The sequence below is a fragment of the Salvelinus namaycush genome, chromosome 23 (assembly GCF_016432855.1).
Source record: "Salvelinus namaycush isolate Seneca chromosome 23, SaNama_1.0, whole genome shotgun sequence".
In the NCBI taxonomy this organism is placed as follows: Eukaryota; Metazoa; Chordata; class Actinopteri; order Salmoniformes; family Salmonidae; genus Salvelinus; species Salvelinus namaycush.
Genome location: NC_052329.1, coordinates 11,183,291 through 11,205,538, shown reverse-complemented (window position 1 = coordinate 11,205,538; position 22,248 = coordinate 11,183,291). Strand labels below are relative to the sequence as shown.

General features: G+C 46.4%; 1 protein-coding gene across 1 annotated transcript; it reads right to left on the bottom strand.

Moving 5' to 3' along the window:
• Positions 1-1,928: 1,928 nt before the first annotated feature.
• On the bottom strand, positions 1,929-18,620 carry LOC120018963 (coatomer subunit beta'). Its single transcript, XM_038962173.1, has 20 exons — positions 18,389-18,620; positions 17,406-17,543; positions 17,161-17,247; positions 16,877-17,003; positions 16,613-16,761; positions 16,286-16,432; positions 13,981-14,080; positions 13,616-13,758; positions 13,127-13,326; positions 11,499-11,609; positions 11,305-11,393; positions 11,077-11,183; positions 9,941-10,084; positions 9,677-9,807; positions 4,815-5,022; positions 4,569-4,679; positions 4,016-4,230; positions 3,370-3,462; positions 2,850-3,030; positions 1,929-1,958 (listed from the first exon to the last, which is right to left on the bottom strand). The coding sequence occupies exons 1-20, from the start codon at positions 18,389-18,391 to the stop codon at positions 1,929-1,931; spliced, it is 2,514 nt and encodes an 837-aa protein (XP_038818101.1). The 5' UTR covers positions 18,392-18,620.
• Between the last annotated feature and the right edge of the window lie 3,628 nt (positions 18,621-22,248).

The window sequence follows — 22,248 nt, the reverse complement described above, 5'->3', positions numbered from 1 at the left end:
GTAGAACAGTTTGTGGAGAGGCAGAACAGTGAGTAGAGAGGTAGAACAGTTTGTGGAGAGGCAGAACAGTGAGTAGAGAGGTAGAACAGTTTGTGGAGAGGCAGAACAGTGAGTAGAGGTAGAACAGTTTGTGGAGAGGCAGAACAGCGAGTAGAGAGGTAGAACAGTAGAACAGTTTGTGGAGAGGCAGAACAGTGAGTAGAGAGGTAGAACAGTTTGTGGAGAGGCAGAACAGCGAGTAGAGGTAGAACAGTAGAACAGTTTGTGGAGAGGCAGAACAGCGAGTAGAGAAGTAGAACAGTTTGTGGAGAGGCAGAACAGCGAGTAGAGAAGTAGAACAGTTTGTGGAGAGGCAGAACAGTTTGTGGAGAGGCAGAACAGTTTGTGGAGAGGCAGAACAGTTTGGGGAGAGGCAGAACAGTTTGGGGAGAGGCAGAACAGCGAGTGGAGAGGCAGAACAGCGAGTGGAGAGGCAGAACAGCGAGTGGAGAGGCAGAACAGCGAGTGGAGAGGCAGAACAGCGAGTGGAGAGGCAGAACAGCGAGTGGAGAGGCAGAACAGCGAGTGGAGAGGCAGAACAGCGAGTGGAGAGGCAGAACAGCGAGTGGAGAGGCAGAACAGCGAGTGGAGAGGCAGAACAGCGAGTGGAGAGGCAGAACAGCGAGTGGAGAGGCAGAACAGTAGAACAGCGAGTGGAGAGGCAGAACAGTAGAACAGCGAGTGGAGAGGCAGAACAGCGAGTGGAGAGGCAGAACAGTAGAACAGCGAGTGGAGAGGCAGAACAGCGAGTGGAGAGGCAGAACAGTAGAACAGCGAGTGGAGAGGCAGAACAGTAGAACAGCGAGTGGAGAGGCAGAACAGTGAGTAGAGAGGTAGAACAGTAGAACAGTGAGTAGAGGTAGAACAGTTTGTGGAGAGGTAGAACAGTTTGTGGAGAGGTAGAACAGTTTGTGGAGAGGCAGAACAGTGAGTAGAGAGGCAGAACAGTGAGTAGAGAGGTAGAACAGTTTGTGGAGAGGCAGAACAGTGAGTAGAGAGGTAGAACAGTTTGTGGAGAGGCAGAACAGTGAGTAGAGAGGTAGAACAGTGAGTAGAGAGGTAGAACAGTGAGTAGAGAGGCAGAACAGTTTGTGGAGAGGCAGAACAGCGAGTAGAGAGGTAGAACAGTAGAACAGTTTGTGGAGAGGCAGAACAGTGAGTAGAGAGGTAGAACAGTTTGTGGAGAGGCAGAACAGCGAGTAGAGAAGTAGAACAGTTTGTGGAGAGGCAGAACAGCGAGTAGAGGTAGAACAGTTTGTGGAGAGGCAGAACAGCGAGTAGAGGTAGAACAGTTTGTGGAGAGGCAGAACAGCGAGTAGAGAGGTAGAAGAGCCAGTAGAGGCAGAACAGCGAGTAGAGGCATTCTTACGACAGTACTACTACAAGTACAGGTACAAGACTTATACTATAATAACAAGCATTATTATAATATGATTTATTTTACCAGAAAACAAGGGCAAAGGTACAAAGGAGTTATGGTACCTGTAAAGTATTGCCTTGACTCAAATCATTGACCTGTATTTTACTGGTGGTCGCATACATTGTGTGTCTTCATCAGTGCATCACACTACAATAACATAACTATACTGAACAAAATATAAACACAACATGCAACAATTTCAAAGATTCACAGTTCATAAGGAAATCAGTCAATTTAAATAAATAAATTAGGCCCTAATCTATGGATTTCACATGACTGGCAATACTGTTGGTCATAGATACCAAAAAAAAAAAAAAAGTAGGGACATGGATCAGAAAACCAGTCAGTATCTGGTGGGACCACCATTTCCCTCATGCTTTGCAACACATCTCCTTTGCATAGAGTTGATCAGGCTGTTGATTGTGGCCTGTGGAATGTTGTCCCACTCCTCTTCAATGGCTATGCGAAGTTACCGGATATTGGCGGTAACTGGAACACGCTGTCATACACGTCGATCCAGAGCATCCCACACATGCTCATCAATGGGTAACATGTCTGGTGAGTACTAGGACATTTTCAGCTTCCAGGAATTGTGTACAGATCCTTACGACATGGTGCCGTGCATTATCATGCTGAAACATGAGGTGATGGCGGAAGATGAATGGCATGACAATGGGTCTCAGGATCTCGGCACGGTATCTCTGCATTCAAATTGCGATAAAATGCAATTGTGTTTGTTGTTCGTAGTTTATGCCTGCCCATACCACCATACCATAACCCCACCACCACCTCTGTTCACAATGTTGACATCAGCAAAGCGCTCGCCCACACGACGCAATACACGTGGTCTGCAGTTTTTAGGCCGGTCAGACGTACTAACAAATTCTCTATAATGATGTTAAAGACGGCTTATGGTAGAGAAATGAGCAACAGCTCTGGTAGACATTCCTGCAGTCAGCATGCCAATTGCACGCTCCCTCAAAACTTGAGACATCTGTAGCATTGTGTTGTGTGACAAAACTGCAGATTTTAGAGTGGCATTTTATTGTCCCCAGCACAAGGTGCACCTGTGTAATGATCTTGCTGTTTGATCAGCTTCTTGATATGCCACACCTGTCAGCTGTATGGATTATCTTGGCAAAAGAGAAATGCTCACTAACAGGGATGTAAACATATGTTTGTTTGTGCACATGGAACATTTCTGGGATCTTTTATTTCAGCTGATGAAACAGGGGACTTTACATGTTGTGTTTATATTTTTGTTCAGTGTAAAATGGAAAGAACGTGTACAAAAAGGGTTGTGTTAAATAGGTATGAAACAGAAGAAAATGATCCAATGGCTGCAAAAGTTTTGCCACAATGTGCCCAAGATGTGTGTGTATCTACTCACGGTGATGAGAGGGTACTCTGCGGCGGGCCTCAGCCTGACGTGGGTCTCCTTGAGGTAGTCTTCGGCCAGGAAGGCCTCCCGTAGGCCGGGGAACAGGTTGCTGTAGTCTGTAGGGTTGGCCAATGCATCAGCTGCCTTCTGGTTCACCTTCCCCAGGCTCTCCTTCCACAGCTTCACCACACTGGAGACACAGAGGTCAGTACACGTGTACACACACACACACACACACACACACACACACACACACACACACACACACACAGCTATGCAGGTTAGCGTTTTTCTGTCATGAATAATGTGCTGGAGGTAGCTCTGCAGAGTGGTCACTAGCTGTCACAGCCACAAAGTCATAAATTCTGATTTTAACAATACTGCTAACCCGAATGATTAACCCTAACCTTAAATTAAGACCAAAAAGCTAGATTTTGTTTTCATGCATTTTTTAAATATAGCCAATTTAGCCAAGTTGTGTCTCCAGGGCAAGATTGAGATAATCAAGGTGAACCTGCCAGTGCTGTACCTAGACACATGGCTGGGCAGGTATGTTCTGGCCAGGAATGCAGCCTCTGGCAGCCGGTTGGTTTTAATGAGGAGCTCCAGACATTTGTCCAGTCTGGAAGGAAAAAACAGAAATATGGAAATACAATGACTAATGATGAAACCAAGGACATTGACATTTCCAGATCATAAACATAAAGCACACCAAGATCCAATAATGAATTATAAATGATGAAACGATAAGAACAATTTATTGACAGATGACGTACATATAAAAGTGAAACCTAAACACCAACCAGTACTCTGCTCACTCCTCCTCACCTCCCTCTGTAACATCCACCCCCGCACCCTTCTCTCCCTAAACACCAACCAGTACTCTGCTCACTCCTCCTCACCTCCCTCTGTAACATCCACCCCCGCACCCTTCTCTCCCAAAACACCAACCAGTACTCTGCTCACTCCTCCTCACCTCCCTCTGTAACATCCACCCCCGCACCCTTCTCTCCCTAAACACCAACCAGTACTCTGCTCACTCCTCCTCACCTCCCTCTGTAACATCCACCCCCGCACCCTTCTCTCCCTAAACACCAACCAGTACTCTGCTCACTCCTCCTCACCTCCCTCTGTAACATCCACCCCCGCACCCTTCTCTCCCTAAACACACTTACTTCCCCTGGAGGAAATAGGTGAGGAAAGCCACGTTGGTCTTGCCATCTCTCTCTGCCCCCTCTGCCAGCTTGCCCACCATGTTGGCGTTGCCCGAGGCTGTGGCCAACAGCAGTAGCCCCCCATAGTCCTGGGCATGGTGCAGACACTCCTGGGCCAGGACAAACTGGCACTTAGTAGTGGCCAGCTCTGCCAACTGCTTCCACTTCTGCTCCGACTGCAGGGCACCGTGCCAGGGAGAGAGGATGTGGAGAGGGAGAGAAAGGGACGGGGGGAAGAGAGAGAGGGAACAGGTTTGCCATGTTAGAAAGACATTCATCACAAACACAAAACAGAAGCCCTATTCACTCTGCTTTTGATTAGTTAAAAATATGATAAGATATACCCTTTACTACAGTATTTCTCATGTCATCTTATACTGTTGGTCTCCAAATATGTCTGCAAATATCCACATTTGGCCCTACATTTCTTAATACTTCCCTTGCATTCCAAGACTGCTATAATTCCCAGTTTGTCAACATTTTTCCCAGTCTTTCTCTTTACGTGTTGTCTCACCTCAGCCTCTACAGCCAGCTGGTAGGCGATCTTCAGTTCTCCTAGCTGCAGAGCCAACTCAAACCTGTGTTCTGAGTCTGTGGACACAGCCAGGGCCTGCTGCATGAAACCCTGCAGAGAGAGATAGAGAGAGGAGAAAGGGTTACACACACAAAAGATACACACAGACACTAGAGGACACACACAGAAATAGTGTGCGTTAAGACACACACCAATGTAAAAATACACCCACCCTCCCAGTCTCACCTGTTTCTCTAAAAAGTGGGCAACCCTGGTCCTCATCTCTTTAGGGATTGTGGGTAGGACCCTGTCTGCCATCCCAAAGTCCCTCCTCATTACAGCAGTCTGGTACTCCAGTACCGACACCAGCAGAGAGTAAGTGACGATGTTCAGCTCCTTATCACCCAGATACAGACGGTCATCCTTAGGGATGTAGCCCAACAGGTACATAGTTCTATAGCAGACACAGGGAGTCAATACAACACCAGTATTTTAGACAGACAGGTACATAGTTCTATAGCAGACAGACAGGGAGTCAATACAACACCAGTATTTTAGACAGACAGGTACATAGTTCTATAGCAGACAGACAGGGAGTCAATACAACACCAGTATTTTAGACAGACAGGTACATAGTTCTATAACAGACAGACAGGGAGTCAATACAACACCAGTATTTTAGACAGACAGGTACATAGTTCTATAGCAGACAGACAGGGAGTCAATACAACACCAGTATTTTAGACAGACGGGTACAGTACATACAGTTGAAGTCGGAAGTTTACATACACTTAGGTTGGAGTCATTAAAACTGTTTTTTCAACCACTCCACAAATTTCTTGTTAACAAACTATAGTTTGTCAGTTAAGTCAGTTAAGAGATCTACTTTGTGCATGACACAAGCCATTTTTCCAACAATTGTTTATTGACAGATTATTTCACTTATAATTCACTGTATCACAATTCCAGTGGGTCAGAAGTGTACATACACTAAGTTGACTGTGCCTTTAAACAGCTTGGAAAATTCCAGAAAATGATGTCATGGCTTTAGAAGCTTCTGATAGGCTAATTGACATCATTTGAATCAATTGGAGGTGTACCTGTGGATGTATTTCAAGGCCTACCTTCAAACTGAGTGCCTCTTTGATTGACATCATGGGAAAATCAAAAAAAATCAGCCAAGACCAGAAATAAAATTGTAGACCTCCACAAGTCTGGTTCATCCTTGGGAGCAATTTCCAAATGCCTGAAGGTACCACTTTCATCTCTACAAACAATAATACGTAAGTATAAACACCATGGGACCACGCAGCCATCACACCGCTCAGGAAGGAGACGCTGGAGGAAACCGGTACAAAAGTATCTATATCCACAGTAAAACGAGTCCTATATTGACATAGCCTGAAAGGCCGCTCAGCAAGGAAGAAGCCACTGCTCCAAAACCACCATAAAGAAGCCAGACTACGATTTGCAACAGCACATGGGGCCAAAGATCGTACTTTTTGGAGAAATGTCCTCTGGTCTGATGAAACAAAAATAGAACTGTTTGGCCATAATGACCATCGTTATGTTTGGAGGAAAAAGGGGGAGGCTTGTAAGCCGAAGAACACCATCCCAACCGTGAAGCACGGGGTGGCAGCATCATGTTGTGGGGGTGCTTTGCTACAGGAGGGACTGGTGCACTGAAACAAATAGATGGCATCATGAGGCAGGAAAATTATGTGGATATATTGAAGCAACATCTCAAGACATCAGTCAGGAAGTTAAAGCTTGGTTGCAAATGGGTCTTCCAAATGGACAATGACCCGAAGCATACTTCAGAAGTTGTGGCATAATGGCTTAAGGACAACAAAGTCAAGTTATTTGTAGCGGGGTGCATAATAGTCAGGCGCAGGAGAGCAGAAACTGGGTAATAACCGGAGATTTATTAAGTAAAACCAACGGCATCCAGAACAAGATAAATAGGCACAAAAATAACCCGTAGTGAGCTCACGGGGAACGTTCACAAGCACTACAATAAACAATCCCACACAAAGACATGGGGGGTGGAAAAACAAGACAAAACAAATGGAAAATGAAAAGTGGATCGACGATGGCTAGAAGACCGGCGCCCGAACAAGGAGAGGATCCGACTTCGGCGGAAGTCGTGACAGTACCTCCCCCTTGACGCATGGCCCCAGCCGCGCGCCGACGCCGGCCTCGGGGACGACCCGGAGGGCGAGGCGCAGGGCGATCCGGACGGAACAGTGGAACTCTCGCAGCATTGAAGGGTCCAACACATCCTCCACCAGAACCCAGCACCTCTCCTCCGTACAGTACCCCTCCCACTCCACGAGGTACTGAAGGCCCCTCGCCTGACGCCTCGAATCCAGTATAGAGCGAACGGAGTACGCCGGGGCCCCCTCAATGTCCAGAGGGGGGCGGAGGAACCTCCCGCACCTCAGACTCCTGGAGCGGGCCAACCACCACCGGCCTGAGGAGAGACACATGGAACGAGGGGTTAATACGGTAATCAGGGGGAAGCTGTAACCTATAACAAACCTCGTTCACTCTCCTCAGGACTTTAAATGGCCTCACAAACCGCGGGCCCAGCTTCCGGCAGGGCAGGCAGAGGGGCAGGTTCCGGGTCGAGAGCCAGACCCGGTCCCCCGGTGCGAACACTGGGGCCTCACTGTGGTGACGGTCTGCGCTGGCTTTCTGGCGCAGCGCGGCCCGCTGGAGGTGAACATGGGCGGCGTCCCATATCTCCTCCGCGCCTGAACCAGTCGTCCACCGCAGGAGCCTCAGTCTAACTCTGATGCCAGGGCGCCAGAACCGTGTGGTACCCCAGGGCGCACTGGAAAGGGGAGAGGTTAGTGGAGGAGTGACGGAGCGAGAACTGAGCAATCTCGGCCCTGGGCACGAACGCTGCCCACTCCCCCGGCCGATCCTGGCAATACGACCGCAGAAACCTGCCCACATCCTGGTTCACTCTCTCCACCTGCCCATTACTCTCGGGGTGAAAACCTGAGGTAAGGCTGATCGAGACCCCCAGACGTTCCATGAACGCCTTCCAGACCCTCGAAGTGAACTGGGGACCTCGATCAGACACTATATCCTCAGGCACCCCGTAGTGCTGGAAGACGTGCGTAAACAAGGCCTACGCAGTCTGTAGGACCGTAGGGAGACCGGGCAGAGGGAGGAGACGGCAGGACTTAAAGAACCGACCAGGATCGTGGTGTTTCCCTGTGAGGGGAGGGGAGATCGGTAAGAAAATCCACCGACAGGTGCGACCAAGGCCGCTGTGTAACGGGTAAGGGGTGTAGCTTCCCTCTGGGCAGGTGCCTAGGAACCTTACACTGAGCGCACACCGAGCAGGAGGAAACATAAACCCTAATGTCCTTGGCCAAGGTAGGCCACCAGTACATCCCAACCAAACAGCGCACCGTCTGACCGATCCCAGGATGACCAGAGGAGGGTGACGTGTGGGCCCAATAGATTAACCGGTCACGGACAGCAGACGGAACGTACAGACACCCAGTTGGACACTGGAGGGGAGCGGGCTCTGCACGTAACGCCTGCTCAATGTCCGCGTCCAGCTCCAACACTACCGGCGCCACCAGGCAGGAGGCCAGGAGTATGGGAGTGGGATCCATGGACTGCTCCTCTGTGTCATACAGTCGGGACAGTGCGTCTGCCTTTACATTTTGGGAACCTGGTCTGTAGGAAAGGGGAAAAAACTAAACGGGTGAAAAACATGGCCCACCTTGCCTGGCGAGGGTTCAGTCTCCTCGCTGCCCGGATGTACTCCAGATTGCGGTGGTCAGTCCAGATGAGAAAAGGGTGTTTAGCCCCCTCAAGCCAATGTCTCCACGCCTTCAGAGCCTTGACGACAGCCAACCGATCCCGGTCCCCCACGTCATAGTTTCGCTCCGTCGGGCTGAGCTTCTTCGAGAAGAAGGCACAGGGGCGGAGCTTCGGTGGTGTACCCGAGCGCTGAGAGAGCACGGCTCCTATCCCAGCCTCAGACGCGTCCACCTCCACTATGAACGCCAAATAGGGATCCGGATGGGCCAGCACGGGAGCCGAGGTAAACAGAGCCCTCAGGTGACCAAAAGCCCTGTCCGCCTCAGCCGACCACTGCAAACGTACCGGGCCCCCCTTCAGCAGTGAGGTAATGGGAGCCGCTACCTGACCAAAACCCCGGATAAACCTCCGGTAGTAATTGGCAAACCCTACGAACTGCTGCACTTCCTTTACCGTGGTGGGAGTCGGCCAATTACGCACGGCTGAAATGCGGTCATGGAAAATGAAAAGTGGATCGACGATGGCTAGAAGACCGGCGACGCTGAGCGCCGCCCGAACAAGGAGAGGACCCGATTTCGGAGGAAGTCGTGACATTATTGGAGTGACCACCACAAAGCCCTGACCTCAATCCTATAGAAAATGTGTGGGCAGAACTGAAAAAGCGTGTGCGAGCAAGGAGGCCTACAAACCTGACTCAGTTACACCATCTCTGTCAGGAGGAATGGGCCAAAATTCACCCAACTTATTGTGGGAAGCTTGTGGAAGGCTACCTGAAACGTTTGACCCAAGTTAAACAATTTAAAGGCAATGCTACCAAATACTAATTGAGTGTATAAACTTTTGACCCACTGGTAATGTGATGAAAGAAATAAAAGCTGAAATAAATCATTCTCTGCTATTATTCTGACATTTCACATTCTTAAAATAAAGTGGTGATCCTAAATGACCTAAGACAGGCAATTTTTACTAGGATTCAATGTCAGGAATTGTGAAAAACTGAGTTTAAATGTATTTGGCTAAGGTGTATGTAAACTTCTGACTTCAACTGTAGTTCTATAGCAGACAGACAGGGGAGTTGATACAACACCAGTATTAAGGTGAACACATATCTTGAATGAAAACAGGAAACATGACACACAATGACTTAAGGAAATGACATTCTGACATAACATTTTGTAAGGCATGAATCCTTTATGTTTTAGGCCCTAGGGAACTGTAAGAGTTGAGCGAGATTTGAAATATTGAAACACATGCATAACAGGTCATTTGAGGTCAACAGGTTAATGGTTTGTAGCAGTCTCAGCAGGTAGGTATAGTCTTACTTGTCCAGGTGGGCGACGGTGACAATTTCTCCTCCTACGTAGTAATTGAGTCTGTTGACTGAGCTGGTGTAGATGAAACAGTCTCCCACCCACAGACCTGTCTTCACCACCTCCTGAATCTCACCCAACACCTAGAGAAAGGGGGTTGAGGGAGAGAGAGACCGAGAGTGGGAGAGATATAGGTATAGAAGAAAATGTTAGAGTAGAAATACAAAATTAATTGTCCTGTCCAGAATCTAATCTCTAGATGTCGCGTAGTCTCACCTCGAAGGCGTCCTCTATCCCATCCTCGGTGACTCCCTCCTTGGTCTCCTGTGCTGTTGCCACTTTCTCAGCCAGGTAGCGCAGCACAAAGAAAGACTCCTCCGTGGCGATACACACCAGCTCCCCAGACTCTGACCAGAAGACCTGAGGAAAGAAGAGGTGGTTACAGGAGGGTTGTGTCGCTGTGGAGAGGAGGTCAGAGGAGGGTTGGGTCGCTGTGGAGAGGAGGTCAGAGGAGGGTTGGGTCGCTGTGGAGAGGAGGGTTGGGTCGCTGTGGAGAGGAGGTCAAAGGAGGGTTGGGTCGCTGTGGAGAGGAGGGTTGTGTCGCTGTGGAGAGGAGGTCAGAGGAGGGTTGGGTCGCTGTGGAGAGGTCAAAGGAGGGTTGGGTCACTGTGGAGAGGAGGTCAAAGGAGGGTTGGGTCGCTGTGGAGAGGTCAAAGGAGGGTTGGGTCGCTGTGGAGAGGAGGGTTGGGTCGCTGTGGAGAGGAGGTCAAAGGAGGGTTGGGTCGCTGTGGAGAGGAGGGTTGTGTCGCTGTGGAGAGGAGGTCAAAGGAGGGTTGGGTCGCTGTGGAGAGGAGGGTTGTGTCGCTGTGGAGAGGAGGTCAGAGGAGGGTTGGGTCGCTGTGGAGAGGTCAAAGGAGGGTTGGGTCGCTGTGGAGAGGAGGTCAAAGGAGGGTTGGGTCGCCGTAGGGAGGAGGTTAGAAGAGGGTTTGGTAGCTGTGAAGAGGGGGTTGGATCGCTGTGGAGAGGAGGTTAGAGGGTTGGATCGCTGTGGAGAGGAGGTCAGAGGAGGGTTGGGTCGCTGTGGAGAGGAGATCAGAGGAGGGTTGGGTCGCTGTGGAGAGGGGGTAAGAGAATGGTTGGGTCGCTGTGGAGAGGGGGTTAGAGAAGGGTTGGGTCACAGTGGAGAGGGGGTTAGAGGAGGGTTGGATCGCTGTGGGGAGGAAGTTAGAAGAGGGTTGTATCGCTGTGGGGAGGAAGTTAGAGGAGGGTTGGGTCGCTGTAGGTGGCTTCTCACCCTCTACCTGAGCTAGGCGCTGCCTGGACCTGCTATAATCTGTAAATGGTCATGTGTCTGAAAGTTGATATAGATCAACTGTGGATTAATAACAGTTTAAATACTGTAGCCGACTCACGTGTTTAGGCAGGATCTCAATGCGGCGGACCAGTTCTGTGTTCTCCCAATCGTAGAAGGCCAGACCACTCACTGACCTCACGCCCAGCAAGAACCCACCATGGATACCTGCAGGGGATGATACACACATATCGTTAGGTATAACACATCAGCATATCATCTGCATGCAGACACACCCACACATAGGGAGTCAGTTCATACTGGATCAAATATGATATGTTTGTCCTACCTTCTGCCCCAAAGTCTGGTTTAAAAGACTTATTTTCTTTGAAGTTCTTGAAGATTTTGACCATACTGGTGCTCTCCCGAGTAGCATACCTGCCATAGAAACAACAGTGGTTAAGTCACCCTGACCATACTAGACCGTGGATGGTCCATAGATGACTGTGTATGAGTGGTCAGTGTGCGGTTGACTTGATTTACTCTGAGGAGTCGTGGCCCCAGACAAACTCCTGTGCTGAACCAAAGCTCTTGTTCCTCAGGGCCATTGCAGTGTAGATGATGTACTCTCCATCCCCACACACCACCACAAACCTGTAACACACATACACACACAGACACACAGACACACGACATTAGTTAGTGTGTGATCACACACACCAGCGGAGGCTGCTGAGAGGAGGACGACTCATAGTAATGGATGAAATGGAGTCAATGGAATGATATCAACCACATATAAACCACGTTTGATACCATTCCATTTACTCCCTTCAAGCCATTATTATGAGCCATCCTCCCATCAGCAGCCTCCACTGACACACACACACACACACACACACACACACATACACACACACACACACACACACACACACACATATATATACTGTCCATTTATGGTCCTGTAAGGCTCAGTTGGTAGAGCATGGTGCTTGCAACACTAAGATTGTGGGTTCGATTCCTGGGGCGCACCAGTACATACAAATGCATGCTCGCATGACTGTAAGTCACTTTGGATAAAAGCATCTGCTAACTAGCATATATACAGTACCAGTCAAAAGTTTGGACACACCAACTCATTCCAAGGTTTTTCTTAATTTTTTAAAAACCATTTTCTACATTGTAGAATAATAGTGAAGACATCAAAACTATAAAATAACACATATGGAATCATGTAGTAACCAAAAAAGTGTTAAACAAATCAAAATATATTTTATATTTGAGATTCTTCAAAGTAGCCACCCTTTGCCTTGATGACAGCTCTGCACACTCTTGGCATTCTCTCAACCAGCTTCATGAGGTTGAGGTCCAAATTTCAGATTTTTGGTTCTAACCGCTGTGTCTTTGTGAGACAGAGAAGGTGAACGGATGATCTCTGCATGTATGGTTCCCGCTGTAAAGCATGGAGGAGGCGGTATGATGGTGCTTTGCTTGTAACACTGTGTGATTTATTTTGAATTTAAGGCACACTTAACCAGCATGGCTACCACAGCATTCTACAGCGATACGCCATCCCATCTGGATTGCGCTTAGTGGGACTATTATTTGTTTTTCCACAGGACAATGACCCAACACACCTCCAGACTGTATAAGGGCTATTTGACCAAGAAGGAGAGTGATGGAGTTCTGTATCAGATGACCTGGCCTCCACCACCCGACCTCAACCCAATTGAGATGGTTTGGGATGATTTGGACCGCAGAGTGAAGGAAAAGCAGCCAACAAGTGCTCAGCATATGTGGGAACTTCTTCAAGATTGTTGGAAAAGCATTCCAGGTAAAGCTGGTTGAGAGACTGCCAAGAGTGTGCAAAGCTATCATCAAGGCAACGGGTGGCTACTTTGAAGAATCTCAAATATAAAATATATTTTGATTTGTTTAGCACTTTTTTGCTTACTACAGGATTGCATATGTGTTATTTTATAGTTTTGATGTCTTCACTATTATTCTACAATGTAGAAAATAGTAAGAAAATAAAGAAAAACCCTGGAATGAGTTTGTGTGTCCAAACTTTGGACTGGTACTGTATATATATATATATATATATATTTTACATTTGGTGAGCAACTAGTACACATATGCACACAAACACGGTAACACACGCACACACTAACCTGCCATTGGGGTTGTGCTGGATGGTCTGGGGATAGATTTCACAGCTGCCCATGTCTTTGACGGCCAGGGACAGCCTCTCTCCGTCCTGTATCTCAGCCTCTCCCATGGCCTTCAGGTTGGCCTGCTGCACCTCAGAGTGCTTGGCCCACATGATCTTACCGTTAGAGTCCATAGACATGGCTGGTTCCTCACGGCCCAACTGAGGGAGGGAGGGAGGGGGAGATGAGGAGAGAGAGGGAGAAGAGGGGGGAGAGAGTGAAGAAGATGAGACAGAGGAAGAGAAGGAGTGATGTTCAAATCATAATATTTCAACTTCAGCTGAACATACAACTTGGACGTACATGGGTGATATGTCAGCCTACAGAATCAAACTGGCCCTGTATGAAAACAATACAAGCATTCTATATGATTACCAACAATACTAATAATCAGATCACTGACCCCACATCATTCTTGATGTGTAGTTTAGAGTCTCCTTAATTTGGTACCTTGATGATGATGCTGCCTTCATCATATCCCAGCGCCACACTGTTGGTGCCTCGCTGGCCACACACACACCACACACGTTCCATCCCGTAGTTCAGTGTGTTTTCCAGGCGGTACGTGCTGGAATGCCAGACTCTCACTGTGCCTGTATGTCCATAAGAAGATGGAAGAAGGGTGGAGAGAAAGAGCTTTACATGTGAGAGAGTGGTCAAACATAGATAACTGATCCAGGGAAGACTAGAACTAGTCAACATGACAAGAAAACACCATGTTATCACCACGGTACAATGTTACAACTATGTTATAACATAGGTAAACACCTTGTTATTCCATTCTAAAGGGATAAGGTAAACACTACACTACCCACCGTCCTCGGAGCCTGTGAGGATGATTGGCAGCTCAGGGTGAAAGCTGACACAGGACACATTCTGGGTATGGCCCTCTAGAGTCTGCACACATGTCTTATTCTGGAGGTAGAGCAGAGGACTAGAGTAGAATCAGTCAACTCACTATATATCATCACTAGGACAGACGCGTAACACTTCAAGTGTGTGTATTTTCTGATCTGAAATGTGTGTGCTGTGCATATTCATATGTGTTTCATTCTTCGTTTGAGAGTATGTGAAAAACTGTGTGTACGTGTGCATATAAACTGTGTGTACATCTGTATATAAACTGTGTGTACATGTGTATATAAACTATGTGTACATGTGCATATTAACTGTGTGTACATGTGTATATAAACTGTGTGTACATCTGCATATAAACTATGTGTACATGTGTATATAAACTATGTGTACATGTGTATATAAACTGTGTGTACATGTGTATATAAACTGTGTGTACATGTGTATATAAACTGTGTGTACATCTGTATATAAACTATGTGTACATGTGCATATTAACTGTGTGTACATCTGTATATAAACGATGTGTACATGTGCATATTAACTGTGTGTACATGTGTATATAAACTGTGTGTACATGTGCATATTAACTGTGTGTACATGTGTATATAAACTGTGTGTACATGTGCATATTAACTGTGTGTACATGTGTACAGTCGTGGCCAAAAGTTTTGAGAATGACACAAATATTCATTTCCACAAAGTTTGCTGCTTCAGTGTCTTTAGATATTTTTGTCAGATGTTACTATGGAATACTGAAGTATAATTACAAGCATTTCATAAGTGTCAAAGGCTTTTATTGACAATTACATGAAGTTGATGCAAATAGTCAATATTTGCAGTGTTAACCCTTCTTTTTCAAGACCTCTGCAATCCGCCCTGGCATGCTGTCAATTAACTTCTGGGCCACATCCTGACTGATGGCAGCCCATTCTTGCATAATCAATGCTTGGAGTTTGTCAGAATTTGTGGGTTTTTGTTTGTCCACCCTCCTCTTGAGGATTGACCACAAGTTCTCAATGGGATTAATTATTAAGGTCTGGGGAGTTTCCTGGCCATGGACCCAAAATATCGCTTTTTTGTTCAACGAGCCACTTAGTTATCACTTTTGCCTTATGGCAAGGTGCGCCATCATGCTGGAAAAGGCATTGTTCGTCACCAAACTGTTCCTGGATGGTTGGGAGAAGTTACTCTCGGAGGATGTGTTGGTACCATACTTTATTCATGGCTGTGTTCTTAGGCAGAATTGTGAGTGAGCCCACTCCCTTGGCTGAGAAGCAACCCCACACATGAATGGTCTCAGGATGCTTTACTGTTGGCATGACACAGGACTGATGGTAGCGCTCACCTTGTCTTCTCCGGACAAGCTTTTTTCCGGATGCCCCAAACAATCGGAAAGGGGATTCATCAGAGAAAATGACTTTACCCCAGTCCTCAGCAGTCCAATCCCTGTACCTTTTGCAGAATATCAGTCTGTCCCTAATGTTTTTCCTGGAGAGAAGTGGCTTCTTTGCTGCCCTTCTTGACACCAGGCCATCCTCCAAAAGTCTTCGCCTCACTGTGCGTGCAGATGCACTCACACCTGCCTGCTGCCATTCCTGAGCAAGCTCTGTACTGGTGGTGCCCCGATCCCGCAGCTGAATCAACTTTAGGAGACGGTCCTGGCGCTTGCTGGACTTTCTTGGGCGCACTGAAGCCTTCTTCACAACAATTGAACCGCTCTCCTTGAAGTTCTTGATGATCCAATAAATGTTTGATTTAGGTGCAATCTTACTGGCAGCAATATCCTTGCCTGTGAAGCCCTTTTTGTGCAAAGCAATGATGACGGCACGTGTTTCCTTGCAGGTAACCATGTTTGACAGAGGAAGAACAATGATTCCAAGCACCGCCCTCCTTTTGAGGCTTCCAGTCTGTTATTCGAGCTCAATCAGCATGACAGAGTGATCTCCAGCCTTGTCCTCGGTAACACTCACACCTGTGATAATGAGAGAATCACTGACATGATGTCAGCTGGTCCTTTTGTGGCAGGGCTGAAATGCAGTGTAAATGTTTTTTGGGGATTCAGTTCATTTGCATGGCAAAGAGGGACTTTGCAATTAATTGCAATTCATCTGATCACTCTTCATAACATTCTGGAGTATATGCAAATTGCCATCATACAAACAGAGGCAGCAGACTTTGTGAAAATTTATATTTGTGTCATTCTCAAAACTTTTGGCCACGACTGTACATAAACTGTGTTTCCATGTTTATTTCCATGTGTACCTGGTAGTCCCAGATCTTGACCAGGCGGTCGTCAGCTCCTGATATAAGATAGGGCTTGTCCCCTCCGCTGTAGTAGTCGATACAGTTGACTCCTTTCTCATGGCCCTCCAGAGTGAAGTTAGGGGCGGAAGATCCCAGCTGCCACACCTGCAACAGCCAAGGGCCAAAGAATACTTCAGTGTATTACTGAAATGTAGTGGTAATGATTTACAACAAGTGTATAGAATTCATGAAACATTACACATCTATAACCACTTCAACATGACAATAATCAAACCAACTGTAGTGCTACAAACACAAAGATTAGTGTGTGTGTACTGTATGTACCTTAATGGTCCTGTCCAGGGAGGCGCTGGCGAACTGGTTGTTGTCTTTAGGGTTGATGACAATCTGCATGACATAGTGGGTGTGGCCCTCAAACACCTGACCACACACCCACTTCTTGTCCCAGTCCCAAAGCTTGATCAGCATGTCATCTGGACACACACACACGATCATGTTCACAATATTCAATGGTTGATGTTTGTAATTTATGTATATATAGAGAGAGAAAGAGAGAGTGAGAGAAAGAAAGAGACAAACACAACATACCACTGCTGGTAAGGATGTAAGGTTGTGTTGGGTGGACTGCGATACAGCGGATGTAGTCAGAGTGGGCCTCAAACATGTGAGCTCTCTCCAGAGTGTTGTAGTTAAACACATGGATGTGCATGTCATCCTGAGGAGGACCAGAGAAGAGCAAGAGAGAGGGGGGAGAAGGTGAAGGGAGAGAGGGTGGAGAAGGTTAAAATGGAGAGAGATATGGGAAAACTCTGAACTCTGAATAGGACAGATAAATGCATTATAAGCAGTTATAAGGGTGTTATAACACTTACTGCTCCAGCAATGACCCAGTGCTTCCTCGCCACAAACTTAGCCACTCTCACAGGCAGGTCACACACCTCAAATGTCTTCACCAGGGTCTACACAGATTCAAAAGAAGCACCAGCATCATGGTCATCATCATCATAGAGAAGCAATCCATTCATATATCACTCAAGAACATAATGTGCAGCAAGGTCTACGAAGAATGAATGAATGAATGAGAGCTGAATCCTAAATGAGAATGAATGTTGTTTACCTGTGTCTCGTGGTTCCAGACACAGACACTGCCATTGTACAGGCTGGCAACCATCCATGGTTCAGTTGGGTGCAGGTCCACACTCTTCACACGGTCCGACCGAGCGGTCAGCTTCCGCTTGATGTCCAACCGGAGAGGCTGAGAGGGAGAGAGGGAGAGAACCCAATATATGAAGTCATATTCTACCTCTGCCTCCTAACTTATACTAGACCAATACTAGACACAGTGTCTTATTTTGATACTAACCAGATTACTCTTCACTCATATGTATATGCAGATCAGTTGAACGGAAACAATAAATAAAACATCTGATTTGACAGAGACCAGATCTGAGTATGTTTTTATAGAGACAGGTCAGATACACTTACCTTTTTTCTTTTTTTAAATATGTACTCAAATTAGTCTGATTACGCTTATCAATAAAACTATAAGTGTATCCAAACCATAACAGCTATACACTTGTAGTTCTACAGTAGATATAAAGTTTCACAAAGTGGCACCAAGGCAACTGCTTGTGGGGAGGGTTAATATGGGGGCGTGTCTGTTTACTGAAGCTCATTCCACCACATTTGAGGTGCATGAATGATTCCCTCTGGTCTGGAAATTCCCAGCCATTAGCCATTTGCGATATAGTAGTTTAGGAAAATAATCGTTATATAAAGTTGCATATTGAAGTACTAGCATATTTAGTAACTGACCAATCGATCAGAGACTTCACGAGTCTTTTGAATACCATATTGTTACATTATTGCCATTTCTAGAGTTTCTGCAATATCTTAAAAAATTCGATCATTCACAACTAGGCATAGGTTAATTCATTGGATGTGGTCTAAATTAGTTTTCAATCAGGTAGCAATCGTAAAAAAAGCAATTCACATAAAAAAACTGCAATGACTGGCCTGGGCGGCAGCGGGTCTTTATCAATACTTTCACTCTAAATCTATGTTGCACTTCATTCAAAATCTATGTTTTCATTTCCTTACCATGTTTCTACGTCTGCGGGTAGTGTTTGGTCAAAGTGCCCGACCACCCTGAGAAATGAGTCGGGCTGGTAGACTAGTTTAGAGCGGAGAGTCTTCTTGGCGACGTGGATTCTATGGAGCTTCCTGGCTGCACTTCGCAAGATCCGGTGGAGCACTAGTACAGTCTGTACCTAACATGACCATACTATGCGGTGTGTATGTAGGTTACAGAGAAATGTATGGACGTTCGACTACAGGCAAAATCAGGTAACTGTATGTAGCCTACCCACTTTCCACCCCCAAAAATATAAATAAAAACGAATAAATGAATGAATTATAAAGATAATCATTCATTTGAACGTCTTAAACATTGCCTAATTTCCTATTTGTTCCAATTATCTCCCTATTTCTAATGTGTATAAATATGCTAACTTGATGAGTGAATAGTCTTTCAGATGTTTATCAGGCTAAAGCTACAATACCTAGGCTTACCCAATATAGTCCATGCAGAGTTCAAATCAAATGAAACTTTATTTGTCACATGCGCCGAATACAACAAGTGTAGACTTTACCGTGAAATGCTTACTTACAAGCACTTAACCAACAGTGCAGTTCAAGAAGAGTTAGGAAAATATTGACCAAGTATACTAAAATAAAAAGTAATCATAAAAAGTAACACAATAAGAATAACATTAACGAGGCTATATACAGGGGGTACCGAGTCAGTGTTCATCAGGGGTACAGGCTAGTTGAGGTAATTTGTAAACGTAGGTGGGGGTGTAGTGACTATGCATAGATAATAAACAGTGAGTAGCAGCAGTGTACAAAAGTGGTGGGGGGGGGGGGGGGGGGGGGGGGTGAAGATCATTAGGATATCTATCCCCAGTGCGCGCGGCACATTCCATGCTGTTTTCCATTAGTCGTAATCATCAAAGATAAATAGCCTATTCACATCAATCAGTCATCGTGTTTATTAGCCGGTTGATTAGCCTTCAGACCGCCAAGGATATCACCCCTCTCATTACCGCTATACTACACAAGCAGCGAATATGATGTGCGAGGTGATGCCGACAATCACCGAGGGGGACTCGGGGGGACCTCCCCGGGGTGGAGGGACTCAGAACGGCTCAGACCCCGAAGCCAACTTCGAGCAGCTGATGGTCAACATGCTTGACGAGAGAGACAAGCTGCTGGAGACTCTATACCCCCAAGCCATAAGACTGCTGAACAATTAATAAAATCGCCACCGAACAATTTACATTGACCCCCCCCCCCTTTTGTACACTGCTGCTACTCACTGTTGACTGGAGTCCGACAATTTTATGGGCTTTCTTCTGACACCGCCTATTATATGCAGTTGAAGTCGGAAGTTTACATACACTTAGGTTGGAGTCATTAAAACTCGTTTTTCATCTACTGCACAAACTTCTTGTTAACAAACTATAGTTTTGGCCTGTCAGTTCGGACATCTACTTTGTGCATGACACAAGTCATTTTTCCAACAATTGTTTACAGACAGATTGTTTGACTTATAATTCACTGTATCACAATTCCAGTGGGTCAGAAGTTTACAAACACTAAGTTGACTGTGCCTTTAAACAGCTTGGAAAATTCCAGAAAATGATGTCATGGCTTTAGAAGCTTCTGATAGGCTATTTGACATCATTTGAGTCAAATAGAGGTGTACCTGTGAATGTATTTCAAGGCCTACCTTCAAACTCAGTGCCTCTTTGATTGACATCATGGGAAAATCAAAAGAAATCCGCCAAGACCTCAGAAATAAAATTGTAGACCTCCACAAGTCTGGTTCATCCTTGGGAGCAATTTCCAAACGCCTGAAGGTACCACGTTCATCTGTACAAACAATAGTACGCAAGTATAAACACCATGGGACCACACAGCCGTCATACCGCTCAGGATGGAGACGTGTTCTGTTTCCTAGAGATGAACGTGTTTTGGTGCGAAAAGTGCAAATCAATCCCAGAACAACAGCAAAGGACCTTGTGAAGATGCTGGAGGAAACAGGTACAAAAGTATCTATATCCACAGTAAAACGAGTCCCATATCGACATAACCTGAAAGGCCGCTCAGCAAGGAAGAAGCCACTGAGCCAAAACTGCCATAAAAAAACAGACTACGGTTTGCAACTGCTCATGGGGACAAAGATCGTACTTTTTGGAGAAATGTCCTCTGGTCTGATGAAACAAAAATAGAACTGTTTGGCCATAATGACCATCGTTATGTTTGGAAGAAAAAGGGGGAGGCTTGCTAGCCGAAGAACACCATCCCAACCGTGAAGCACGGGGGTGGCAGCATCATGTTGTGGGGGTGCCTTGCTGCAGGAGGGACTTGTGCACTTCACAAAATAGATGGCATCATGAGGGTGGAAAATTATGTGGATATATTGAAGCAACATCTCAAGACATCAGTGAGGAAGTTAAAGCTTGGTCGCAAATGGGTCTTCCAAATGGACAATGACCCCAAGCATACTGGCATAAATAGCTTAAGGACAACAAAGTCAAGTTATTGGAGTGGCCATCTCAAAGCCCTGTTCTCAATCCTATAGAACATTTTTGGGCAGAACTGAAAAAGTGTGTGCGAGCAAGGAGGCTTTACAACCCTGACTCAGTTACACCAGCTCTGTCAGGAGGAATGGGCCAAAATTCACCCAACTTATTGTGGGAAGCTTGTGGAAGGCTGCCCGAAACTTTTGACCCAAGTTAAACTATTTAAAGGCAATGCTACCAAATACGAATTGAGTGTATGTAAACTTCTGACCCACTGGGAATGTGATGAAAGAAATAAAAGCTGAAATAAATAATTCTCTCTGCTATTATTCTGACATTTCACATTCTTAAAATAAAGTGGTGATCCTAACTGAATTTTTACTCTGATTAAATGTCAGGAATTGTGAAAAACTGAGTTTAAATGTATTTGGCTAAGGTATATGTAAACTTCCGACTTCAACTGTAGGTCCTGAATGTCAGGAAGCTTGGCCACAGTGATGTACTGGGCCGTTCGCACTACCCTCAGTAGCACCTTACGGTCAGATGCCGAGCAGTTGCCATACCAGGTGGTGATGCAACCGGTCAGGATGCTCTCGATGGTGCGGCTGTAGAACCTTTTGAGGATCTGTGGACCCATGCCAAATCTTTTCAGTTTCCTGAGGGGGAAAAGGTTTTGTTGTGCCCTCTTCACGACTGTCTTGGTATGTTTTGGACCATGATAGTTCGTTGGTGATGTGGACACCAAGGATCTGGAAACTCTTGACCCGCTCCACTACAGCCCCGTCGATGTTAATGGGGGCCTGTTCGGCCCGCCTTTTCCTGTAGTCCACGATCAGCTCCTTTGTCTTGCTCACATTGAGGGATAGGTTGTTGTCCTGGCACCACATTGCCAGTTCTCTGACCTCCTCCCTAAAGACTGTCTCATCGTTGTCGGTGATCAGGCCTACCACTGTTGTGTCTTCAGCTTAATGATGGTGTTGGAGTCGTGTTTGGCCACGCAGTCGTAGGTGAGCAGGGAATACAGGAGGGGAAAAAGTACACACCTCTGAGGGGCCTCCGTGTTAAGGATCAGCGTGGTAGACGTGTTGTTGCCTACTCTTACCACCTGGGGGCGGCCCGTCACAATGTCCAGGATCCAGTTACAGAGGGAGGTGTTTTGTCCCAAAGTCCTTAGCTTAGTGATGAGCTTTGTGGGCACTATGGTGTTGAACGCTGAGCTGTAGTTAATGAAAAGCATTCTCACATAGGTGTTCCTTTTGTCCAGGTGAGAAAGGGCAGTGTGGAGTGCGATTGAGATTGCTTCATCTGTGGATCTGTTGGGGCGGTATGCGAATTGGAGTGGGTCTAGGGTGTCCGGGAGGATGCAGTTGATGT